A 22,941-nucleotide genomic window follows, 5' to 3' on the forward strand; every position below is an offset into this window, starting at 1 on the left:
ACAATTCTCTTGAAGTGTTCAGCGGATAGGGAGCGTAAAACAAACTTAATCCTCTTAAGCATAGTCTTGATCGTAGTAATCCATCGAAGTATCCCAATTCGTATGCCCGAGACATATAGGAGCAATGCTTTCTTCTTATCCGATTTTCTAAATTTTGTATTTTGCTTATCATTTTGTGTTTTATCATCTTTTTATCGAATTCTACTTTATCAATCTCTAATTAAATAACCTACGCCTCCCTGTGGTTCGACACTCTTTTACTACAACTACATCTGTACTCTTGCAGAAAGTTGTAATTTTAGAGCTATTTTATTAAGCTTGTGTGTAAGTAATTCATTGATATAAAAGCTCGAAAAATACACATCAATGCGAAGCATATTTCCTATTCTTTACCCCGGTTTTTATGTTAATTGTAACTCACCGAGTCGTGCTTTGAGTGTAGTTTCGGGTGTTAGAAGCTGGAAGTTCGTCGGAAAGGCATAGCTGAGATTCCAGAGAGTTCGCCCGGTCGGGCGTTTTGAAGTTGCTAAACGCCCGGTCGGGCGTTTCCATGTGTGCATGCGGAGTCCAGAAAGTTCGCCCGGTCGGGCGTTCTGATTTCAACTAAACGCCCGGTCGGGCGTTTCCCGCGAAGCCATGCAGCAGCCTTTCGCCCGGTCGGGCGATTCCCTCTTATAATTTCGCCCGGTCGGGCGTTTCGGAGCAGAACTGCAAATCGGCAGTTGGATGATTAAAAAGGAGAAAAATCAGATAGAGGGGGACGGTTTTTTGGGGGCGGAGATTAGAGAGAAAAACAGAGAGAAAGGAGGAGAGGAAGAAGAGAAGGAAGGCATTCCGACCATTATTCCGACCATCTATTCCCAAATCCCGACTCCACTCGACGAGCAACACACCTATGGTTTTGTTTCTACATTCTACCATGTGTATAGGCTAGACTCTCTTTGTGCTCCAAGTTGTAATCTAGGCTTGCACATTCGTTTTAACACCGTGAATCATACGTTGATACCAACAATGTGTTTGATAATTAAAATGCTACGTTTTTGGCTAATGATGTAGTGTTGTTAAATCTTAACTATCGTCTCTTTAACATAGCTTAGGATTGATCGTTTGTTGGTATGCTATCGATTTAGAACTGTTCAGGGGATAAATTGATAGTGGATTAGGTAAGTAATTATAGTAGACGACGTTTGTTCCCGCGCATCTGCAGGAATTAAATGTCGTTGAAAGCTGGTTCATGGAACAAGTGTTCAGCTGACTGTGAACTATACGTCGTAGGCATGTTCAGTGCACGCGATTAGGTTGATAATTTTAATCCCGTCGTATGGTTCGTTGTAATGGTGTGTAACAACGCAAGCTTAGAGAGCAACTTGGAGTGACTTCTTTTTCTCGTGTTAAAAATCTCATTTTAGTAGCTTAAGTTAGTTAACCATCTCAAAATCAAAACAAAATCTTTATATGCTTTGTGTAGTCATTTTAAGTGTAAGCAATCTTGCCTCCCTGTGGATCGACACTTGAAATACTACTACGATACCGTATTCTTGCAGTAGTGTAGTATTATTAGAGTTAAAATAATTGAACTTGATAATCTTTATACATTGATTAAGAACTCTAAAATACCACATCAAGTTTTGGCGCCGTTGCCGGGGAGGCAATAGCTTGTTTATGCTTAATTGTTTTAGTTTTTATTTTGTTTTGTTTGATTTTTCTTTTTGAGTTTTTTAGGTACATTGTTTGTGTTCTACGGGGTGATAGCCATCTACTACGTCCGGACTTGAAGACGAAGGAGTGTAAAATTTTAGGTAATATTTAGCTAACTTTTAGTTTAGTTTGTAGGTAGTTTAGTTTTTCACTTAAGCACACACTTTTGATAGTACTTACCCCGAAGTTGTCGAGAGGACTCGCTTTCGGTAATTAGGAAATATATTGTGTTTGTGCTTGGTGTATTTTCTGTTGTGTAGGTACTAATAAAAAATAAAAATAGTGAATGCACACGCGATCACAGGGTACACCACCGTTTGGACTACTCTGTTATCAAAGAAGAAGTAAGGTTAGAGGATCAGAGTTTGAGATCTTCCCGGACTATTTGAGTCCATTCAGGAGTAATCGACTCTTTGGTGAATAAAGAGATCAAGAGTCGGATACTGAATCAATGGCAGAGAACAATGAGATTCCACCACCCGTGGGAAGGTTTGACGACACTCTTAGGTCGGGAATTGAGTACCCGGGGGAGTTCGCTTATGCAAATGACAACGTCAACATTCCACCTCACTACATTAGTTTGGTGAATGGAGGAAATCTTTTCCACGGACGGGATGAGGAAGATCCAGTGAGCCACCTCAATGCCTTTTATGAGCTAACAAACTCGCATCGACCTCCAAACGTGGAGCATCATCGGATTAAGAGGGCCTTATTTCCGTTCTCGTTGAGGGAGAAAGCAAGAGCATGGTATGACTCCCTACCGGGCTACAACATAGCAACATTCCAAGAGCTGAAGACTTTGTTCCTCTTGGAATACAACTCTCCAATGAAGATTGAGAAGTTGAGAGAGGAGATCACTTCATTCCGACAAAAGTATGATGAGTCTTTTGCGGAAGCATGGAAGAGATTCACGGAGATGATAAGGAAATGCCCAAGTCATGGACTAGCTCCGGGGCATGACCTTTTAAAATTCTACAAAGGTCTCAACAATGAGGGCACGGGACTAGTGACTGCAGGCTCAAACGGGAACTTGGATGATTTGACGCATGATGAGGTGAGAGCCTTGTTCCAAAGGTTGGCCAACAATCAAAGGAATTGGCATAATCCAAGAAGAGTGGCTGAGAAGGTAGGAGATACATTTGGTGCTACCAAAGATGCGGAAAGAGTGACAGCCATTGAGGCTCAATTGGCGGACATTAGTACCCAGATGTCTTCAATGACGAAAGCAGTGAAATCTCTTCAACTAACTCCTCAACCTCAAGCAGTGACCGTTATGAAGTGTGGGTTGTGTCAAGGTGGACATCATACTGATCAATGTCCAAGTCTTCAAGGACCACCCGTCGAGGATGTGAACTATATTGGCAACAATCGCCAAGGGTTCAATCAAGGCAACCAATACAACAATCAGCAAAATTGGAGGCCTCAACAAACGGGATGGAATCAGGCTGGTCCTAGCAACAACTCGGGCAACCAATGGAGAAACAACACTCAACCGTCGGGTTATGAGAAGAAGCCAACCGTCGAGGATCAGTTAGGACAGATTTTCTCTTTTATGACTAAGAGTCAAAAGGAGAATGACTACTTCAAAGAAAAGACCGTGGAAAAGTTTGGGCAGTTAGAAGCTACAATGAGGAATCTTGAGACTCAAATTGGGCAGATTGCTACAGCATCTCACACAAGAATTCCTAATGCTATCCCGAGTGATACGGTGCCCAATCCTAAAGGTTTTGAACAGTGCAAGGCAGTTAAGTTAAGAAGTGGAAGGGATCTTGAGTCTCCAATCATACTAGATGCACAAAATGGCTCGAACATCTTGCACGCAGGGGCGGACAAGTTGTTTGGCTCACAAACCTCGCACGCAGGGGCGGACGAGGGGAGTGAGTGGGCTACTACCGAAGCTAGGGAAGGTCAACAAGAAAAAGAAGAGTCAACCATGAGTGATATCCACAAGAAGAATCCACTAAGTCCGGCAATGGACCCGAAGTGTCCATTTAATTTTCCAGATTTTATCCCGCCACCGCCTTTCCCAGTCGAGAATAAGAAGAAGGGTAGGAAAATAATTCAAGAGAAAGGACTCGATTGGATGATGAACATTATCAGGAAAGTTAATGTAGATGTGTCCCTGGTGGATTTGTTCCTACACTTTCCTAAATTCTCCAAGTTTTTTAAGGATCTTATTGCGAAAAATGTGAAGATACAAGACGAGGGTGTGGTGATATTGAGCGCATTTTGCTCACAATTTGTGAAGGGAAAGATGCCGGCAAAGAGAAGAGACCCTGGAAGCTGTGTGATCCCATGTGAGATGGGAGATAAGAAGTTCCCAAAATGCCTACTTGATCAAGACTCGGGAATATCATTGATGGCTCTGAAAACCGCACGGTCAATCGGTCTAGAAGCGAGGATTGAACCAATCGACATTGACCTACAATTGACGGATCATTCAATTGTGAAACCAAAAGGTATCATCGAGGATGTCTTGGTGAAGGTTGATAGATTTGTACTCCCGGTTGACTTCATTGTCCTAGAGATGGAAGAGGACAAGGATATGCCTATCCTATTTGGTAGGCCATTTTTAGCAACCGGTGATGTTGTGATAGAGACCAAGACAAATACGGTCATGTTTCGAGTAGATGGAGAGAATGTGGTGATCAAGCAAGAGAAGGCGGGGAAGCGCCTATTGGAGCCTGGATAGAAAGGAAAATGATGAAGGAGGTCGAGCCAACGACTATAAACAAAGGCGCTGATTGGGAGGCAACCCAAGTTTTTAAGTTTTTATTTTTGGTTTCATATGTTGGAGGTTTTGTTTGCTCAATTCTTTCCTCTAACATTTATTTTGAATTGAGTGTTTCTTTTTGTGTTTTTGTTCTTTTTGTAGGAGCATGATGGAGTTTGGATTGGAGCTTAGGAGGAAGCACACCCGCAGAGGATTTTTACACCCACCCACCCACCCGAATGCACTATGGATATCATGCCAAGTTTGGGGGAGTACTCTGTCCCTTTACTTTTTATGTTCTTCTTTGCATGCATTGAGGACAATGACGCATTCAAGTTTAGGGGGGGGTTGTTTGAAGTTGAATGATTTTTATGCATGATGCATGTTTTTGGGTGTATTGTTTGCTAAACTGTTGTGAATCATGTAATTGACGGATGCATGCTAGATCTTCGGCTTTCTGGTTGGGAATTCTTGCTTGATTTTTCTTGATCTTTGAAGCCTAGGATGAATGGAATTTGTGCAGGATTTATTTGAAAGAGCATGTTGTGATTACATCCGATTTCTTGAGTTGAGGAGAGTATGAAAATCGCATGACTTGTGGAAATTATCTTGGATTGATTTGCTTTATCGAGTGAAGTGCTTGCGTTCGTTTGGGTTAACGATTTGGGAGGATAAGGCACTAGGATGAACTCTATGGCCAAATGATCACATGCCTAGTCCATCAAATGATCCCCTAGATGCCACCTTGAGCTTAATTCCCTATTCTTTGTGTAAACACTTAGCCAAACACTTAGCTACTTAAATAAGCCTAATTTTAGCCTCATCAACAGACCCTGCTACTATTTGGGTGCTAAATACAAGTTGAGCTTTGTGTTTTGAGTTGTGAGTGTGAGGTGGTGGATTGTAAAGAATAGACTTTTCTAGACTTGATAGAAGGTGAAAAGAATGAAGTTCTAAAAAAAAAAAAAACAAGAAAAAGACGACCTCCAAATTCACAAAAGTCGAGGTCTTTACAAAAACAGAAAAAAAGAATAAGTTGATGAAATAAAGATAGAGCTTCTATGTTTGTTTGTGTAATCTCGTCTGGAATAGATCTCAAGTTTGGGGGGGTCGTTTGTTTGGTTGTAATTTTTCGTTGGTTAATCTTTGGAAGGAAATTGTAGGAGGGAAGATTTTGGCACTCAAATGTGTAGCCTTTGAGCTCACTATCCATATTGATCCTACCTCGTCCCTAGCCCCATTACAACCTTGAAACAAGACCTTGGACCTTATCGTTGATGCTTGTGGATGTTGTGTAAATAACTTGGTAGAGTTAAAGAAGTTCGGTTTGAAATCCGTGTGTCTATGTGATTAGTAGTGCTTGATGAGTCGATGATGATGGTTTGAGTTGTTTGATTGCATGCTTGGACTTATTTTGAAGTGCACCTTAACTTGACGTTCTAGGGGGATGAGTGATTGTTCTTGAGAGTGGGAAATCTCGATTGGAAATGTTGGGGGTTTGGATTTTGTCACTCACGTCCCTACATGTTTCTTGTTGATGAAAATCTTTTTGCGGGTTAGCTTTGGTTGAGTTTATGTGTTAAAAATGTACCTTGCTCGGGGCGAGCAAGAGTTCAAGTTTGGGGGTATTTGATGCGAAGCATATTTCCTATTCTTTACCCCGGTTTTTATGTTAATTGTAACTCACCGAGTCGTGCTTTGAGTGTAGTTTCGGGTGTTAGAAGCTGGAAGTTCGTCGGAAAGGCATAGCTGAGATTCCAGAGAGTTCGCCCGGTCGGGCGTTTTGAAGTTGCTAAACGCCCGGTCTGGCGTTTCCATTTGTGCATGCGGAGTCCAGAAAGTTCGCCCGGTCGGGCGTTCTGATTTCAACTAAACGCCCGGTCGGGCGTTTCCCGCGAAGCCATGCAGCAGCCTTTCGCCCGGTCGGGCGATTCCCTCTTATAATTTCGCCCGGTCGGGCGTTTCGGAGCAGAACTGCAAATCGGCAGTTGGATGATTAAAAAGGAGAAAAATCAGATAGAGGGGGACGGTTTTTTGGGGGAGGAGATTAGAGAGAAAACAGAGAGAAAGGAGGAGAGGAAGAAGAGAAGGAAGGCATTCCGACCATTATTCCGACCATCTATTCCCAAATCCCGACTCCACTCGACGAGCAACACACCTATGGTTTTGTTTCTACATTCTACCATGTGTATAGGCTAGACTCTCTTTGTGCTCCAAGTTGTAATCTAGGCTTGCACATTCGTTTTAACACCGTGAATCATACGTTGATACCAACAATGTGTTTGATAATTAAAATGCTACGTTTTTGGCTAATGATGTAGTGTTGTTAAATCTTAACTATCGTCTCTTTAACATAGCTTAGGATTGATCGTTTGTTGGTATGCTATCGATTTAGAACTGTTCAGGGGATAAATTGATAGTGGATTAGGTAAGTAATTATAGTAGACGACGTTTGTTCCCGCGCATCTGCAGGAATTAAATGTCGTTGAAAGCTGGTTCATGGAACAAGTGTTCAGCTGACTGTGAACTATACGTCGTAGGCATGTTCAGTGCACGCGATTAGGTTGATAATTTTAATCCCGTCGTATGGTTCGTTGTAATGGTGTGTAACAACGCAAGCTTAGAGAGCAACTTGGAGTGACTTCTTTTTCTCGTGTTAAAAATCTCATTTTAGTAGCTTAAGTTAGTTAACCATCTCAAAATCAAAACAAAATCTTTATATGCTTTGTGTACTCATTTTAAGTGTAAGCAATCTTGCCTCCCTGTGGATCGACACTTGAAATACTACTACGATATTGTATTCTTGCAGTAGTGTAGTATTATTAGAGTTAAAATAATTGAACTTGATAATCTTTATACATTGATTAAGAACTCTAAAATACCACATCAAGTTTTGGAGCGTTTTCTATCCTTAGAAATTGCGGTCGTGACAAATTAAGACTCCAAATCTTCAACGCTTATCATGCATGCATCTCTTCTCACAACATCAACAAAAATTTGAAGTTGTTGAGTTAACATCAACGAAAGCCCCAAATGATTTATGAGGCGGTGTTGAGCGTTTCTGATGGGAGAGGTCTCAGATATAGATGCACCACTTGATGTTCCAGCAGGGAGGCCAGGGACTCTAGTTAGGTTGGGTTGATTTTAAACTTATTTACAGATTAATTGCTTGGTCTTGGGCACATAACAACACTGCTTGGTCGTATGATCTTGGCACAATGAGACGATTACTTTGATTTTGCTGTAGTTAATTAGGTTGGGTTGGGCTCATTTTAAACTTAATTGAAGATGAATTGCTCGGTCTGGGCTAATTTTTTTCCATTTTAGTTGAAAATTTATTTAAATTTTTTGAAATTTTCAGTTAAAACATCATTCCCACAAACCATTGTTGTCTCCTGATACTAAATAATGTGAAGTGATCCAATCTCCTGCTTTTAAGCCGCGGTGGACGGACACATAAACAAATACGAATAGGGGCCAGATTTCTCGAAACTATATTATATTAAAAATATTTTGAAGTACTACTCCACTATATAAGCTTTTGCATTAATATACATAAAATTTGGAAAAAAAATTATAAAAAAAAATTACTAAAAAGTTAAGGTGGTAGAAGGTTAAACTCCTATACGGCTTATACCTTGATCACAAACTGTGTGCCCGCAAAGTGCTTTTAAGTTTACTTACAAGCTTTGGAAAACTAGAGTGACTAACTCACTATATACCGTGACTTCACATGTCTCAAACTTTATAAAGTTACATTAGTTGCAATAATATTTTCGTTTCATTCATATGTCATGCAGCTCAAATTATACATTCAAATAACTTTTTCTATTTTCATACTTCTTTTGTAAGAAACGAAGAACTTGAGTATAACTCAACATATTACATGACCTTCATACTTGTAGTATAAATAACCACTAACGCTACCAATCACATTATTCAAAACAAAACCCTAATCAAAAGCAATGGCTACTTCCTTCCAAACCCTAATTCCTCTCCTTGCCACTATAGCTTTGCTCCTCACGGCAGCGGAAGCACAGCGACCGCGTCCGCCTCCCAGAAGGACCTCCTTCACCATCACCTTCAACGGCTCGCGGCCATCGGAACTCACCTTCCAAGGCGACGCCTACTTCCCTCCGGGAGCGACCCGCCTCCGCCTCACCAAAACCGACGTTTTCGGAAACGCACAGCTGAACACCGAAGGCCGAGTCTTGTACTCCAACCCCATCAGATTCTTGGGAGGGAGGCGGCGGCGGGCGAGAGCCAGCTTCGAATCCAACGTGAGATTCGTTATCACGCCCAACCGAGGCGACACCAATCCGCCGGCCGATGGCCTTGTATTTTTCCTCGCCCCTGTAAACTCCACTCCCGATGCAAGCGGCGGGAGCTTCGGGGTCTTTGATTTAACCGGAAATAAGGCGTCAGTTTTCGCGGTTGAGTTCGACATCTTCAGCAACGAATGGGATCCGAGTTTTCGCCACGTGGGGATCGACATTCAGTCTCGGGTTTCCAGCAACGTGACGGCGGTCGACGACGCGATATTGGGGCAGGAGGTGAGTGCCCGCATCGACTACAATGCGGCCACGAATTTGATTAGGGTTAACGGCAGCGTCGGTGCAAAGGGGTTTGAGGTCAGTTATGTGTACGATTTGAGCACTATTCTACCGGAACAAGTTCAGGCCGGAATCTCTGCCGCCACCGGAGGTTTGGCCGCCGTTCACGACGTCGTCGCGTGGTCTTTCAGTTCTACCATGCGGAGAAGAAGGCCTAATAGCGACGAGCACATTTGAAAATTGAGAGTTTGAGTTTGGAATGCTATAAAAATGTTTAATCAAGTATATATCCGATATTATAATTAATATCGAAATAATGCAATAAATACTAATGACATTATGATTATTATTTAGTTTTTATTTTATACAATTATAATCAAACTACCTTGTGTTCCAAAAAATATCATTTTTCATCCTTTGAATATATAAATAATACTATTAGCCATTAGGAGTACATTAAATTATATTTTTTCTATATTCATATTATTTCAATTTACCATTTTGACAATGATGTCTACATCAAATACAAAGGTAAAATTCTTTTTGCCTATCTTTTACTATCCGTAAACGATAGTAGTATTTTGGTTATTGATCCAAAAATTAAAGAAACAATTTCTAAAATTTTATGCCTAATAAAAATGGATCTTTAAATTATTCGAATGGAACTACTTAATAGAAAAGTACACGTAGAATAAATCCCAAGATTGAATTTAGGCGTGTGATTAAAACTCCATAATTAGACTGTCAAACTAATTATTCTGGAATGGGTCCGAGTTTTATCCATGTAGGGATCGACACTCAGTCTCAGGAGTCCAGAAACGTGACGACGGTCGACGACGCGATATTGGGGCAGGAGGTGAGTGCCCGTATCGACTACAATGCGGCCACGAATTTGATTAGGGTTAATGGCATTTTGAGGTCAGTTATGTGTACGATTTGAGCACCATTCTACCTAAACAAGTTCAAGCCGGAATCTCTGCTGCCACCGGGGTTTGGCTGCCGTTAACGATGTCGTCGCGTGGTCTTTCAGTTCCACCATGCGGAGAAGAAGGCCTAATAGCGGCGAGTTTGAGAATTGAGAGTTTGAGTTTGGAATGCTATAAAATGTACAGCCAAGTATATATCCGGTATGTAATTAAAATATCGAAATAATGCAATACATACTAATTACATTATGATTAGTTTTTATTTTATACAACTACTATAAAGGAGTAGTATTAAACTTGAGGATATTATAATCAAACTATCTTTTGTTCCAAAGTAGATATCATGTTTTCTTTATCTGTTCAAATAATATCATATATTCATTTTTGGAAAAAATAAATCATAATTAATACATCAAATTATACATTTTCTATATTAATATTGTTTAAATTTACTATTGTGACAATGATGTCTACATCAGATATAAAGGTAAACTTCTTATTGCATTCTTACTATCCGTAAATGATAGTAGTAGTAGTAGTACTATTTTGGTTATTGATCCAAAAATTAAAGAAACAATTTCTAAAAATTTATGCATAATCAAAATGGATGTTTAAATTATGCACGGATGGAGTACTACTTAATAGAAAAATAAGGGTAGAATAAGTCCCAAGATTGAATTTAAGCGCGTGATTAAAACTCCCTAATTAAACTCTCAAACTAATTATTCTGGAACTTTAGATAATTCCATACCTTAATAAAACCATTCGGGAATTAATATAATTTTACCTAATAATTTAATTATCAGCATAAACCCCATAAATTAACGAAAGATCAGCCTACTTAATTAAATTAAAACTAGCCCAGCATATGATTAAAGATAGCCCAAACTAAAGTTCCCCAATTATTTGCTCTGGGCCCAAAACTTTAAATTACTCTCTGGCCTAAACGAGAAAACTGACAAGCCCAAAATACATCGGTCACCCCCCAAATCACAAAATTCAACTTCTCTCAGCTGAGGCCCATGGTGCATGAGGGGAACGGATTAAACAGGATGGTGTGTGTATTTATTTACCTTCGCGAACAAAGGAATCAATTTGTTTTCTTCACTCCTTTCAATTAGATTGTTTATATAAATGCATTTTAATATAAAACAATATTTTATTGAATGGGCTATGGAATTTAATTAATTTTTATTATGTTAACTATATATTTTTTTACTCAAGAATTATGAGCAAATAAAAAATTTACACTAAAAAAAAAGGTTCGATCACCGACGGAAATAATATTACCAACAGATTTGATAAATAACCGGCGGAGTTACCGAAGACGGCATTTCAGTTGGAAGTAGAAAAAAACAAATTACCGACGGAATAGTATTTACCAATGGAAAAGTTAGTATTACCGACGGAAATTTCTGTCAGCAAAGTTGTTATTTTGGTTGGTTTATAAGTTGATACCGGATAATAATAAAATATTCATTTTTGAATGATTCTTGTGTTGATGTTATAATTAAACAAATTTTAAAAATAGAAAAAAATTTAATTAACACAAGATAAATTAATTAAAATCGGAAGTTAACTAAATAAAGCTTCAAAGAAATTAAAAAATTAAAATATAAATATTTTAAATCAAAATGTATTACTATAAGGATCTCATTAAATAAAAATATACTTCCGTCCCCTAGTTGCACTATTATTTTTAAGTAAAAGTTAGGGTATTTAATTAAGATATTAGAGTTAGTTAAGTTTTCCTTTATTAAGGGTTTACTTAAAAGACTTGAAATGCTAATTTTATTACGCTAATTACTTAAGTTTAAATTTACGTTGTAAATATGAAAAGTGCGAGTAACATGAAATGGAGGGAGTAGTATTATAATAAGAAAACATATTACTACATTGGTTCAAGGGTCTAATAAAACAAAAATTATATAAAAAAATTAGTGAAATAAATTACTTCCTCCGTCTCTCATTAAGTTACGTGTCCTAGTTACATTTGAATGATTGTGACTTTGGAGTGTGAAAACTCGACAAAATGAGGGGAAGCCGACGTTTGAGCAGCTACATACATTTGAATAGAAACAAAAGTCCATAATCGGTTGCACCGTCATATCAGTGCCCTAAAACTATATACATAATATTTTAGTGATCTTATTAATATTATATGTAATCTTATTAAGCATCATTAGAAATAGACACTCTCTATGTTTTCATTATGTGTGCATTTTTACCCTTTTGATTACTTTATAATTAAGAATCCACTTTTATTTTTACCCTTTTTTATATCCACAATTAACTGATATCTTTACTTTTTACTACTTTTAGTAATAGACCCAACATTCTACTCATTCATTATAAAATTGATATATAAAAGTAAGCCGTACATTCTACTAACTTTTTCACCCACTTTTCATTATATTTCTTAAAATTTGTGTCAAGTCAACCGGTGTCAATTAATAGGGGACAGATGGAATATATTTTAACATAATCAAATAAAAGAGAATTTTATAAGGATTCAACAAAATTTTAATTGTATATGTTCAGATGAACGTTTTATACATAAATATGAAAGAACGAAAATATGTAACTGTATAGAAATTATACAAAATTTGGTACGGAGTGTATAAATCAGCATGGATTAGTATATAAGTGCGCATGATATTGGTATATAGATTTAAATATGAATCATTATACATGTAAGCATGCATTAGTTTACAAATCAACATTGATCTCTACACAAATCAACGCGAATTTTTACATGAATAAGCATGAATCAAGGTACACACAATGAGATTAGTACATATATTCAACACGAATCACTATATATATATATATATCAAAGTGAATCAATTTACAAATAAGTGTGGATAAGTACTCATATTCTTTAAAATTCAAAAGTTAATCTCAGCGCTCCATGCCCTAAGTCTAGCGATCCAGTTTTAGGCACCATTATTATATATGATACTGTTATATACTTAAATACATCCCTATAGCATCCCGGGATGCATTAGTGTGACATCACTTTTAAAATGACAACGTGATAACAAGTAACATACAATCTGCAATACATATGCAAGCAATATGTGATACATAGGCAAACAATTCGGCATATTATTCCAAACAATATGAGATACGAAATCAGAGCATGGTGACACCATAGTTAAAATGACAATCTATGCAAGCAATATGCGAAACATAGGCAATCATTCGGCGATATATAAGCAAACAACTCAACATATGGTTTCAAACAATTTGTAATATGAAATCATAGATAATCAAGTAATCTACGATACATAGGCAAGCAAGTCTGCCACGTAGCAGGCTAAGGCTGAATCTGCTCCTAAATCTAAGGGTTATCCTTGGTGGTACAGTGTCATCTTAAATGGTGTTGTCATTTTAACACAAACCCATCCCTTTATGTACATATGTACTCCATCTATCTCATTATGAAATATTTTCTTTTTTAGGTTATCCCATAAAAAATGAAACGCTTTTTTCCTCTTTCTTGCTTACTCTCTTCACTAATTCACAAAACAACACTACATAAAATCACATGCAAAAAAAAACCGTTTCATATTTATTGGGACAAAGAGAGTATTAAATACTACTTTCATTCTTGAAAAACAGAAACCTTTAAAACGACACATGTATTGATGCGCAATTGATAAAATAAATAAGATGAATTGATAAAGTAAGAGAGATAAAGAGAAAAAATAATGAGAGTAGTGTTAGTTGATTGTGAGGTCTATTTCCTAAATTAGAAAATTTAAAAAGTATCTATTTATAAGGGACAGACAAAAATGGAAATAATTTCTACTTTTAAGGGATAGATGTAATATTAATTTATTCATCAATTTTAAAACATTTTCCATTTTCTATATATTTGCTCTTTAATTCTAGACTAAATTCCTGACTTCAGGATATACAAAACTATATAGCTTCGATGTCACCAAGCCTATTAATATTTACAATTTTGACGTCATCAATTTTGTTCTATTGACTTTTCATTTCTTTAATTATACTATAAAAATTGAAGTGCACTTTGAAGAATGCATACAGGTCCATGAGCTCACATATTAGTACGTTGCATTTAATTTTGTACAACAATTATTTAATCAGGTTAAGTACTACTAGTACTATTATGTAAGGCCACATGAAATATGAAATAATTTCCATTTGCGCTTGACCTTGAAATTTGCGAAAATTGAACAAGCTAATTAGATACTACTAGTTTTTAATTTCGTGTACGTAGTTTATTATAAGAGTGTTGGAATTTTTAATGAGAGTATTTGGAAATTTTAAACAGAGTGCTATAGTTTTTTTTTTTGTTTGTAATTGACTTAGGTAAACCTAATCGCAACACGTCTATTTTCGAATTTTGAAAATATAGTTGTATGACTCAATTTAAAATGCTATTTCTCTCTATCTCTTAAATATATTCTTTTTAGTCTATCTATTAAAATCATGAACTTTTCAATTCAGAAAACATTTTTCCTCTCTGATGAGGTACAACTCATTCTCCATATAATTTCATACACTTTTTTTCTTTTCGTATCTCTCTTATTTTAGTAATTGTACATTAAAATTCGCGCCTCATAAAAAGTTCATACTTTTAAAAGATGAGAAGAATACTATAGTTTCTAAATAGTCAAACATACCATGTGAACAACTAGTTAACAGAAGCATGTTCAGTGATCGTTTTCCCACATTATTCCTAAGTGTGTTTATATTTCTTACTCCTCCGTCCATGATTTAAAATTCATTTTGCCAGTCGGGAATGTTCACAATTTAAAATTTTATTTATATTTTTCACTTTTGGTTCTCATATTCCATTAACTTTTTTCATTCACAATCTATTAAAACTAATACTCCGAAACAAAAATGAGATCTACATCCACTAACTCTTTTATTTCACTTTTCTTCGCAAAGTCTAACGATTTTTAAAAAGTAAGTCTCAAGTTAAATTAATTTTTTAAATAGTGTACATATAGAGTATTTAATTTCCTCACCCCCCCTCCCAATTAAAAGTAAAGGTATCATCACTAAACGTTTTAAGTGTAGGAATATGTATAACGGATGCTATCATTTCTCACTGATTCTTGCTACATAGTTGAAAAGTAAAAACGTATAAATCTTGTCACATCTTATTTCTACGTACTAACATCTTATTTCTACGTACTAATCAATCATGCAAGTGAATATGTAACACCCCTTACTCGGTTAGTTTTAACCAAATAAGTGACGTTACCTTTCGGTATGATCGATAAACAAAACCTGCCTATTTTTTTTTAACCATTTTGCAACACTCAACATACAATACTATCATAAAAGAAACTAAACCTGATAACACAACTATTTACTACTATACATAACAAAATAACATTAACCTGTTTATATAGACATACATACAACTCCACTAGCAAAAAGAAGGTTATAACCTTACATTTGTAACCAACTATTTACAACCAAAAGATAATCTAAGCATGCCACGTGTAAACTACGACTGTACCAGCAAAAAGGGAGGTGGTGACTTGACACGTGCGGCTGCCAACTAGCGAGTTCACTCGCTTCTATACTCTGCAAGATGGAGAAGAAAGAGGGGGTGAGCTTCGAAAAGCTCGTAGTGTAATCGCATTCCAGAATAAAATCTCTAAAACTTCAATCCATATCACTAGCTCAAGTAAACACTTTATTACCTGGAATGTCGTACAACACATATTCAATTTACATCGGCATCAATATACAAACTCAACACAATGTCACCAAATATTATCATTACTAAAAGTTTGAATCAGTTAAGATCACATATATCACTTGCAAATAACCAACACATTCATCCTGTACAACAACATGATATAAACAAAGGATCCTGTCAGCAGTCACTTTCCTTCGTCAACATAATTATACTATAAGAAACATAACAATTTAAAGAATTCAAAGCACAACCATATTATTTCAAAAATAGAAAGTCACATTCAGCCCCCAAGTTATGCTTAGTGATGAACACGGGTACACGAACACTATCTGTAGCCCTATGAGGGCGTCTATCATGTAAGTCCGTATCGGACACTGTAATCTTCCATATGGCCTATGCAATGCAACTGTCATATATTACCCACCATATAGGGTACATTTCAACAATCGATATTTCATATAGACCATCGCTTCGGTTATCCAGAAGACGAATGATCAACATGTGTGCAGTACTGCTGTCCTATGGCATGCCAACTATACCCTGTGGTTCACTCAAGCAATGGGGCACAACGCAACTATTTCATATCAACTTTCACATTATTCAACACATAATTATTTAAATCACTTTGCATAAGAAATACCACCGTTTCTGTCACTTCACCTTGAAAGTACACAAAATCCACACAATCATTCTTAAGTTCTATGGCATAAGTATACGAATCACACAAACAAGTAGTAGTATTTATCGAAGTTTAAGGAACTAAATTCTAGAACACGCGTACACTACCTGTACACGTCAAAAAAACTCGCTATTACTTGCTTAGTCAACCATGGAGGTGCCCTTTTCCCTTATCGCTTGTGCTTGCACTCGGTTCACCTAATTTTTCAAACAATCACATATACAAATTATAAATAAACACTTAAAGCACAAGTATGGAAGCCAAAATATCACATCTATCTATCTCCCTTTTAGCATAAAAACCTTTATTCTCAACTTTTAAAGCTTTAGAAAAATATTGACTGCATTACATCAACTTCATATAATAAACTGACTTAGCTCGGAGATAACTAGGGGTCGAGCCCTACACCAAAATAAACCCCTATGTGTCTATTTTAATTACAAAAAAGGTTTTTCTCAAAATTCCAAGGGACTAGGGAGTTATGAACGTTTGACTACAGCCTGCCAGTTTGTGACAGATTCTGGCGACGGTTTAGCATGAATTTTTAAAAATAGCAAACGTTGACGAAACGATCTGAAATTTTGCAGACATCTTACCAAGACCTTATAGTATGCATTAAAATTTTTAGAACATAAATTATATCATGTTAAAGTGGCCGAAACTGACCAGTACAGTAGCATCAGAACAGCCCACATACAAGCTATTTCCTATTTGTGTGTCATTGGGTAATTTCTCCAAACATTTCATGTTCAACAACAAAATTACATGGTTTTAGTCCAATTATGATTCATCTCCAACAAATGAAATCCCAAAAATCAGATTTTTCCTATCACTTTCATGCTTAAATATTATATCCTACTTCCAATTGCATAGTTCAATAGCCAAATTACACCAAAGCATCAAACAACAAAATTCCCAAATCTATGAACCCTAATTTTCGACCAAACAACAAGATTCACATCAAATTAACATCACTACTATACTTAGAAACATGATTGAAGAGGTTATGGAGGAAGCTAACCTCTAAATTCAACAATTTTCCAAAGATTAGTGGAAGTGGGTTTGTAACCTAAGCTCCAAAATTGAGGGAAAGAAGGGGAATTGAGAGCTTGGATTGATGGAGGGTTTTACATGTTACGCGGTGGAGCGATCGGAGGAGTCGCGGTGGCTGATCGGAGGGAGTGGATGGCTGTCAAAAATCTTCACAGAGAGGGAGAGAGAGCACGAAAGGGAGAGGAGAAAGATGAGGAAGAATTTTGAAATTTCTATTTTCCTATTTCCTTTTTCCTTTTTTTTTTCTTATTCTTCTTCCTATTTTCCCCCATAAGACACGTTTCCTTCCTTAACTTACTCATCAACTTCCTATTCCTTTTCTTTCTTCTTTTTCTTTATCTCATTAATTCTATTTCCTAATTTATTTCTTTTATTCCTAATAAAAACATATACACATAAAACCTCTAACTAAAAATCTAATTACTAACTCTAAACTTCTAAAAGATTTGGATATTACAACTCTCCCCCACTTAGGAAATTTCGTCCCCGAAATTGATACCTGACTCAAAAAGGTAGGGGTATTGTTGTCTCATCGTATCTTCCGGTTCCCATGTAGCTTCTTCTATTTTATGACTTCGCCACAATACTTTAACAAGCGCTATTCTTTTATTTCTAAGCTCTTTCACCTCTCTTGCTAAAATCTGAACCGGCTCTTCCTCGTATGTCAAGTCTGGTTGTATTTCAATCGATTCAGCTTGGATAACATGAGAAGGATCTGATCTATATCTTCTCAACATTGAGACATGGAACACGTTATGTATCTTTTCTAGATCAGGTGGTAATGCGAGTCGATATGCTACTGGACCAACACGTTCTAAAATCTCATAAGGGCCAATAAATCTCGGACTCAACTTTCCTTTCTTGCCAAATCTGAGCACTTTCTTCCAAGGAGACACTTTTAAAAACACTTTGTCACCAACACAGAATTCAATGTGTTTCCTCTTTAAATCTGCATAAGACTTCTGTCTATCAGACGCTTCCTTCAATCGACTTCTTATCAATCGGACCTTTTCTTCCGTCTCTTGTATAATTTCAGGACCCACAATCTTATTCTCACTCAGCTCTGTCCAATATAGCGGTGTTCGACATTTACGACCATAAAGTGCTTCATACGGAGCCATCTGAATACTGGAATGGTAACTGTTGTTATATGCAAATTCTACCAACGGCAAATATTTTTCCCAACTACCTTCAAAGTTGATGACGCAACTTCTCAACATATCTTCTAGAATCTGTATTACTCGTTCAGATTGACCATCTGTCTGTGGATGAAAAGCTGTACTAAGGTGTAGTCGAGAACCCAAGGCTTCTTGAAATTTATTCCAGAATCTCGAAGTGAATCGAGGATCTCTATCAGATATTATCGAGCTTGGCACTCCATGTAATCTCACAATTTCACAAATGTACAACTCAGCCAACTTTTCTAGTGAATAATCAGTTCTTACCGCAAGAAAATGAGCTGATTTGGTCAACCGATCAACAATTACCCAAAGATTAGTGGAAGTGGGTTTGCAACCTAAGCTCCAAAATTGAGGGAAAGAAGGGGAATTGAGAGCTTGGATTGATGGAGGGTTTTACATGTTAAGCGGTGGAGCGATCGGAGGAGTCGCGGTGGCTGATCGGAGGGAGTGGATGGCTGTCAAAAATCTTCACAGAGAGGGAGAGAGAGCACGAAAGGGAGAGGAGAAAGATGAGGAAGAATTTTGAAATTTCTATTTTCCTATTTCCTTTTTCCTTTTTTTTTCTTATTCTTCTTCCTATTTTCCCCCATAAGACACGTTTCCTTCCTTAACTTACTCATCAACTTCCTATTCCTTTTCTTTCTTCTTTTTCTTTATCTCATTAATTCTATTTCCTAATTTATTTCTTTTATTCCTAATAAAAACATATACACATAAAACCTCTAACTAAAAATCTAATTACTAACTCTAAACTTCTAAAGGATTTGGATATTACAGAATATCTCTATCAGGTATTTTTGAACTATTTATCAGGAGTAGGAATTCAAAATTAAATACGTACAATTAAAATTAAAAATTAAAGGACCTGATTTTCATATCGAGTAAGAGCTGGTTTTCTTGTCCTGGTTTGCATACCTGATTTTCATATCGAGTAAGAGCTGTGTTAATTCCTCATTGGAATAACTTGTGGGTGGCGTCTCTGCGTCGCCGGTGCCGGTACTCGAAGACATCTCGAGCGGTGGGAGAAGAGAACTCAATGGAAGCACCAGAGGATAGGACTAGAATCCTATCGGAATGAATGGAGCATACGAAAACAATGAACAAGGCAAAGCAAAAAAACTTAGTTGCTCCAACTAAGGTTCGAAACTTTTGGTTTCAAGAAAAGAATTTTATTTCCTTAATCTTGAATCGATTTTTTGACTCTCTAACGTACTCTTTATATAGAGTTCGGACCCTGCTTGATTCGACTCTTCGATTCGGGAAAGAATCAAGAAGAAAACCCGAAAAGATTTGATAAACTAAACTAGGTAATTGTTCCAAAAATAATGCCAAAAACAAATAAAGATAATTAAATAAAAGATGGTAAATCCTAATCCTAATATGACGTGAAATCCTTAAACTTCATGGGTCAAGAAGCATTCCTTCGTGGTCTCTCTTTCCTTGCCTGTGCTGGAGTCGCTCTCTATCTACGCCGGCCTCTCTGTGGTTGTTCTTGGTCCTTGTTCACGATCGACGGAGGCTCGTCTTCCTTAGTTGGGTCCCTATCATAAACATAAATTATATCATGTTAAAGTGGCCGAAACTGACCAGTACAGTAGCATCAGAACAGCCCACATACAAGTTATTTCCTATTTGTGTGTCATTGGGTAATTTCTCCAAACATTTCATGTTCAACAACAAAATTACATGGTTTTAGTCCAATTATGATTCATCTCCAACAAATGAAATCCCAAAAATCAGATTTTTCCTATCACTTTCATGCTTAAATATTATATCCTACTTCCAATTGCATAGTTCAATAGCCAAATTACACCAAAGCGTCAAACAACAAAATTCCCAAATCTATGAACCCTAATTTTCGACCAAACAACAAGATTCACATCAAATTAACATCACTACTATACTTAGAAACATGATTGAAGAGGTTATGGAGGAAGCTAACCTCTAAATTCAACAATTTTCCAAAGATTAGTGGAAGTGGGTTTGCAACCTAAGCTCCAAAATTGAGGGAAAGAAGGGGAATTGAGAGCTTGGATTGATGGAGGGTTTTACATGTTACGCGGTGGAGCGATCGGAGGAGTCGCGGTGGCTGATCGGAGGGAGTGGATGGCTGTCAAAAATCTTCACAGAGAGGGAGAGAGAGCACGAAAGGGAGAGGAGAAAGATGAGGAAGAATTTTGAAATTTCTATTTTCCTATTTCCTTTTTCCTTTTTTTTTTCTTATTCTTCTTCCTATTTTCCCCCATAAGACACGTTTCCTTCCTTAACTTACTCATCAACTTCCTATTCCTTTTCTTTCTTCTTTTTCTTTATCTCATTAATTCTATTTCCTAATTTATTTCTTTTATTCCTAATAAAAACATATACACATAAAACCTCTAACTAAAAATCTAATTACTAACTCTAAACTTCTAAAAGATTTGGATATTACAACTCTCCCCCACTTAGGAAATTTCGTCCCCGAAATTGATACCTGACTCAAAAAGGTAGGGGTATTGTTGTCTCATCGTATCTTCCGGTTCCCATGTAGCTTCTTCTATTTTATGACTTCGCCACAATACTTTAACAAGCGCTATTCTTTTATTTCTAAGCTCTTTCACCTCTCTTGCTAAAATCTGAACCGGCTCTTCCTCGTATGTCAAGTCTGGTTGTATTTCAATCGATTCAGCTTGGATAACATGAGAAGGATCTGATCTATATCTTCTCAACATTGAGACATGGAACACGTTATGTATCTTTTCTAGATCAGGTGGTAATGCGAGTCGATATGCTACTGGACCAACACGTTCTAAAATCTCATAAGGGCCAATAAATCTCGGACTCAACTTTCCTTTCTTGCCAAATCTGAGCACTTTCTTCCAAGGAGACACTTTTAAAAACACTTTGTCACCAACACAGAATTCAATGTGTTTCCTCTTTAAATCTGCATAAGACTTCTGTCTATCAGACGCTTCCTTCAATCGACTTCTTATCAATCGGACCTTTTCTTCCGTCTCTTGTATAATTTCAGGACCCACAATCTTATTCTCACTCAGCTCTGTCCAACATAGCGGTGTTCGACATTTACGACCATAAAGTGCTTCATACGGAGCCATCTGAATACTGGAATGGTAACTGTTGTTATATGCAAATTCTACCAACGGCAAATATTTTTCCCAACTACCTTCAAAGTTGATGACGCAACTTCTCAACATATCTTCTAGAATCTGTATTACTCGTTCAGATTGACCATCTGTCTGTGGATGAAAAGCTGTACTAAGGTGTAGTCGAGAACCCAAGGCTTCTTGAAATTTATTCCAGAATCTCGAAGTGAATCGAGGATCTCTATCAGATATTATCGAGCTTGGCACTCCATGTAATCTCACAATTTCACAAATGTACAACTCAGCCAACTTTTCTAGTGAATAATCAGTTCTTACCGCAAGAAAATGAGCTGATTTGGTCAACCGATCAACAATTACCCAAAGATTAGTGGAAGTGGGTTTGCAACCTAAGCTCCAAAATTGAGGGAAAGAAGGGGAATTGAGAGCTTGGATTGATGGAGGGTTTTACATGTTACGCGGTGGAGCGATCGGAGGAGTCGCGGTGGCTGATCGGAGGGAGTGGATGGCTGTCAAAAATCTTCACAGAGAGGGAGAGAGAGCACGAAAGGGAGAGGAGAAAGATGAGGAAGAATTTTGAAATTTCTATTTTCCTATTTCCTTTTTCCTTTTTTTTTTCTTATTCTTCTTCCTATTTTCCCCCATAAGACACGTTTCCTTCCTTAACTTACTCATCAACTTCCTATTCCTTTTCTTTCTTCTTTTTCTTTATCTCATTAATTCTATTTCCTAATTTATTTCTTTTATTCCTAATAAAAACATATACACATAAAACCTCTAACTAAAAATCTAATTACTAACTCTAAACTTCTAAAAGATTTGGATATTACAGAATATCTCTATCAGGTATTTTTGAACTATTTATCAGGAGTAGGAATTCAAAATTAAATACGTACAATTAAAATTAAAAATTAAAGGACCTGATTTTCATATCGAGTAAGAGCTGGTTTTCTTGTCCTGGTTTGCATACCTGATTTTCATATCGAGTAAGAGCTGTGTTAATTCCTCATTGGAATAACTTGTGGGTGGCGTCTCTGCGTCGCCGGTGCCGGTACTCGAAGACATCTCGAGCGGTGGGAGAAGAGAACTCAATGGAAGCACCAGAGGATAGGACTAGAATCCTATCGGAATGAATGGAGCATACGAAAACAATGAACAAGGCAAAGCAAAAAAACTTAGTTGCTCCAACTAAGGTTCGAAACTTTTGGTTTCAAGAAAAGAATTTTATTTCCTTAATCTTGAATCGATTTTTTGACTCTCTAACGTACTCTTTATATAGAGTTCGGATCCTGCTTGATTCGACTCTTCGATTCGGGAAAGAATCAAGAAGAAAACCCGAAAAGAT

General features: G+C 37.0%; 2 protein-coding genes, 1 long non-coding RNA gene and 1 other non-coding gene across 4 annotated transcripts; 2 read left to right on the forward strand and 2 right to left on the reverse strand.

Annotated features, from left to right (window-relative positions):
• The first annotated feature begins 2,149 nt into the window (after window positions 1-2,149).
• On the forward strand, window positions 2,150-4,390 carry LOC121754764. Its single transcript, XM_042150073.1, has one exon. The coding sequence runs from the start codon at window positions 2,150-2,152 to the stop codon at window positions 4,388-4,390; it is 2,241 nt and encodes a 746-aa protein (XP_042006007.1).
• On the reverse strand, window positions 2,537-2,643 carry LOC121756634. The gene has a single exon (XR_006041014.1). It is a non-coding gene; the product is annotated as a small nucleolar RNA R71 (small nucleolar RNA).
• A 3,986-nt stretch (window positions 4,391-8,376) lies between the features above and the next one.
• LOC121754765 (agglutinin-2-like) lies at window positions 8,377-9,201 on the forward strand. The gene has a single exon (XM_042150074.1). It carries the CDS (start codon window positions 8,377-8,379, stop codon window positions 9,199-9,201), a length of 825 nt encoding a protein of 274 aa, XP_042006008.1.
• A 6,030-nt stretch (window positions 9,202-15,231) lies between these two features.
• Window positions 15,232-17,541, reverse strand: LOC121754100. The gene is made up of 3 exons (XR_006040541.1): window positions 17,283-17,541; window positions 16,369-16,458; window positions 15,232-15,464 (listed from the first exon to the last, which is right to left on the reverse strand). It is a non-coding gene; the product is annotated as an uncharacterized LOC121754100 (long non-coding RNA).
• Window positions 17,542-22,941: the final 5,400 nt, after the last annotated feature.

Source organism: Salvia splendens, chromosome 11 (genome assembly GCF_004379255.2).
Source record: "Salvia splendens isolate huo1 chromosome 11, SspV2, whole genome shotgun sequence".
NCBI lineage: Eukaryota > Viridiplantae > Streptophyta > Magnoliopsida > Lamiales > Lamiaceae > Salvia > Salvia splendens.

Coding starts and splice junctions, on each gene's coding strand:
- LOC121754764 (XM_042150073.1), top strand. CDS start 2,150: ATGGCAGAGAACAATGAGATTCCACCACCCGTGGGAAGGTTTGACGAC.
- LOC121754765 (XM_042150074.1), top strand. CDS start 8,377: ATGGCTACTTCCTTCCAAACCCTAATTCCTCTCCTTGCCACTATAGCT.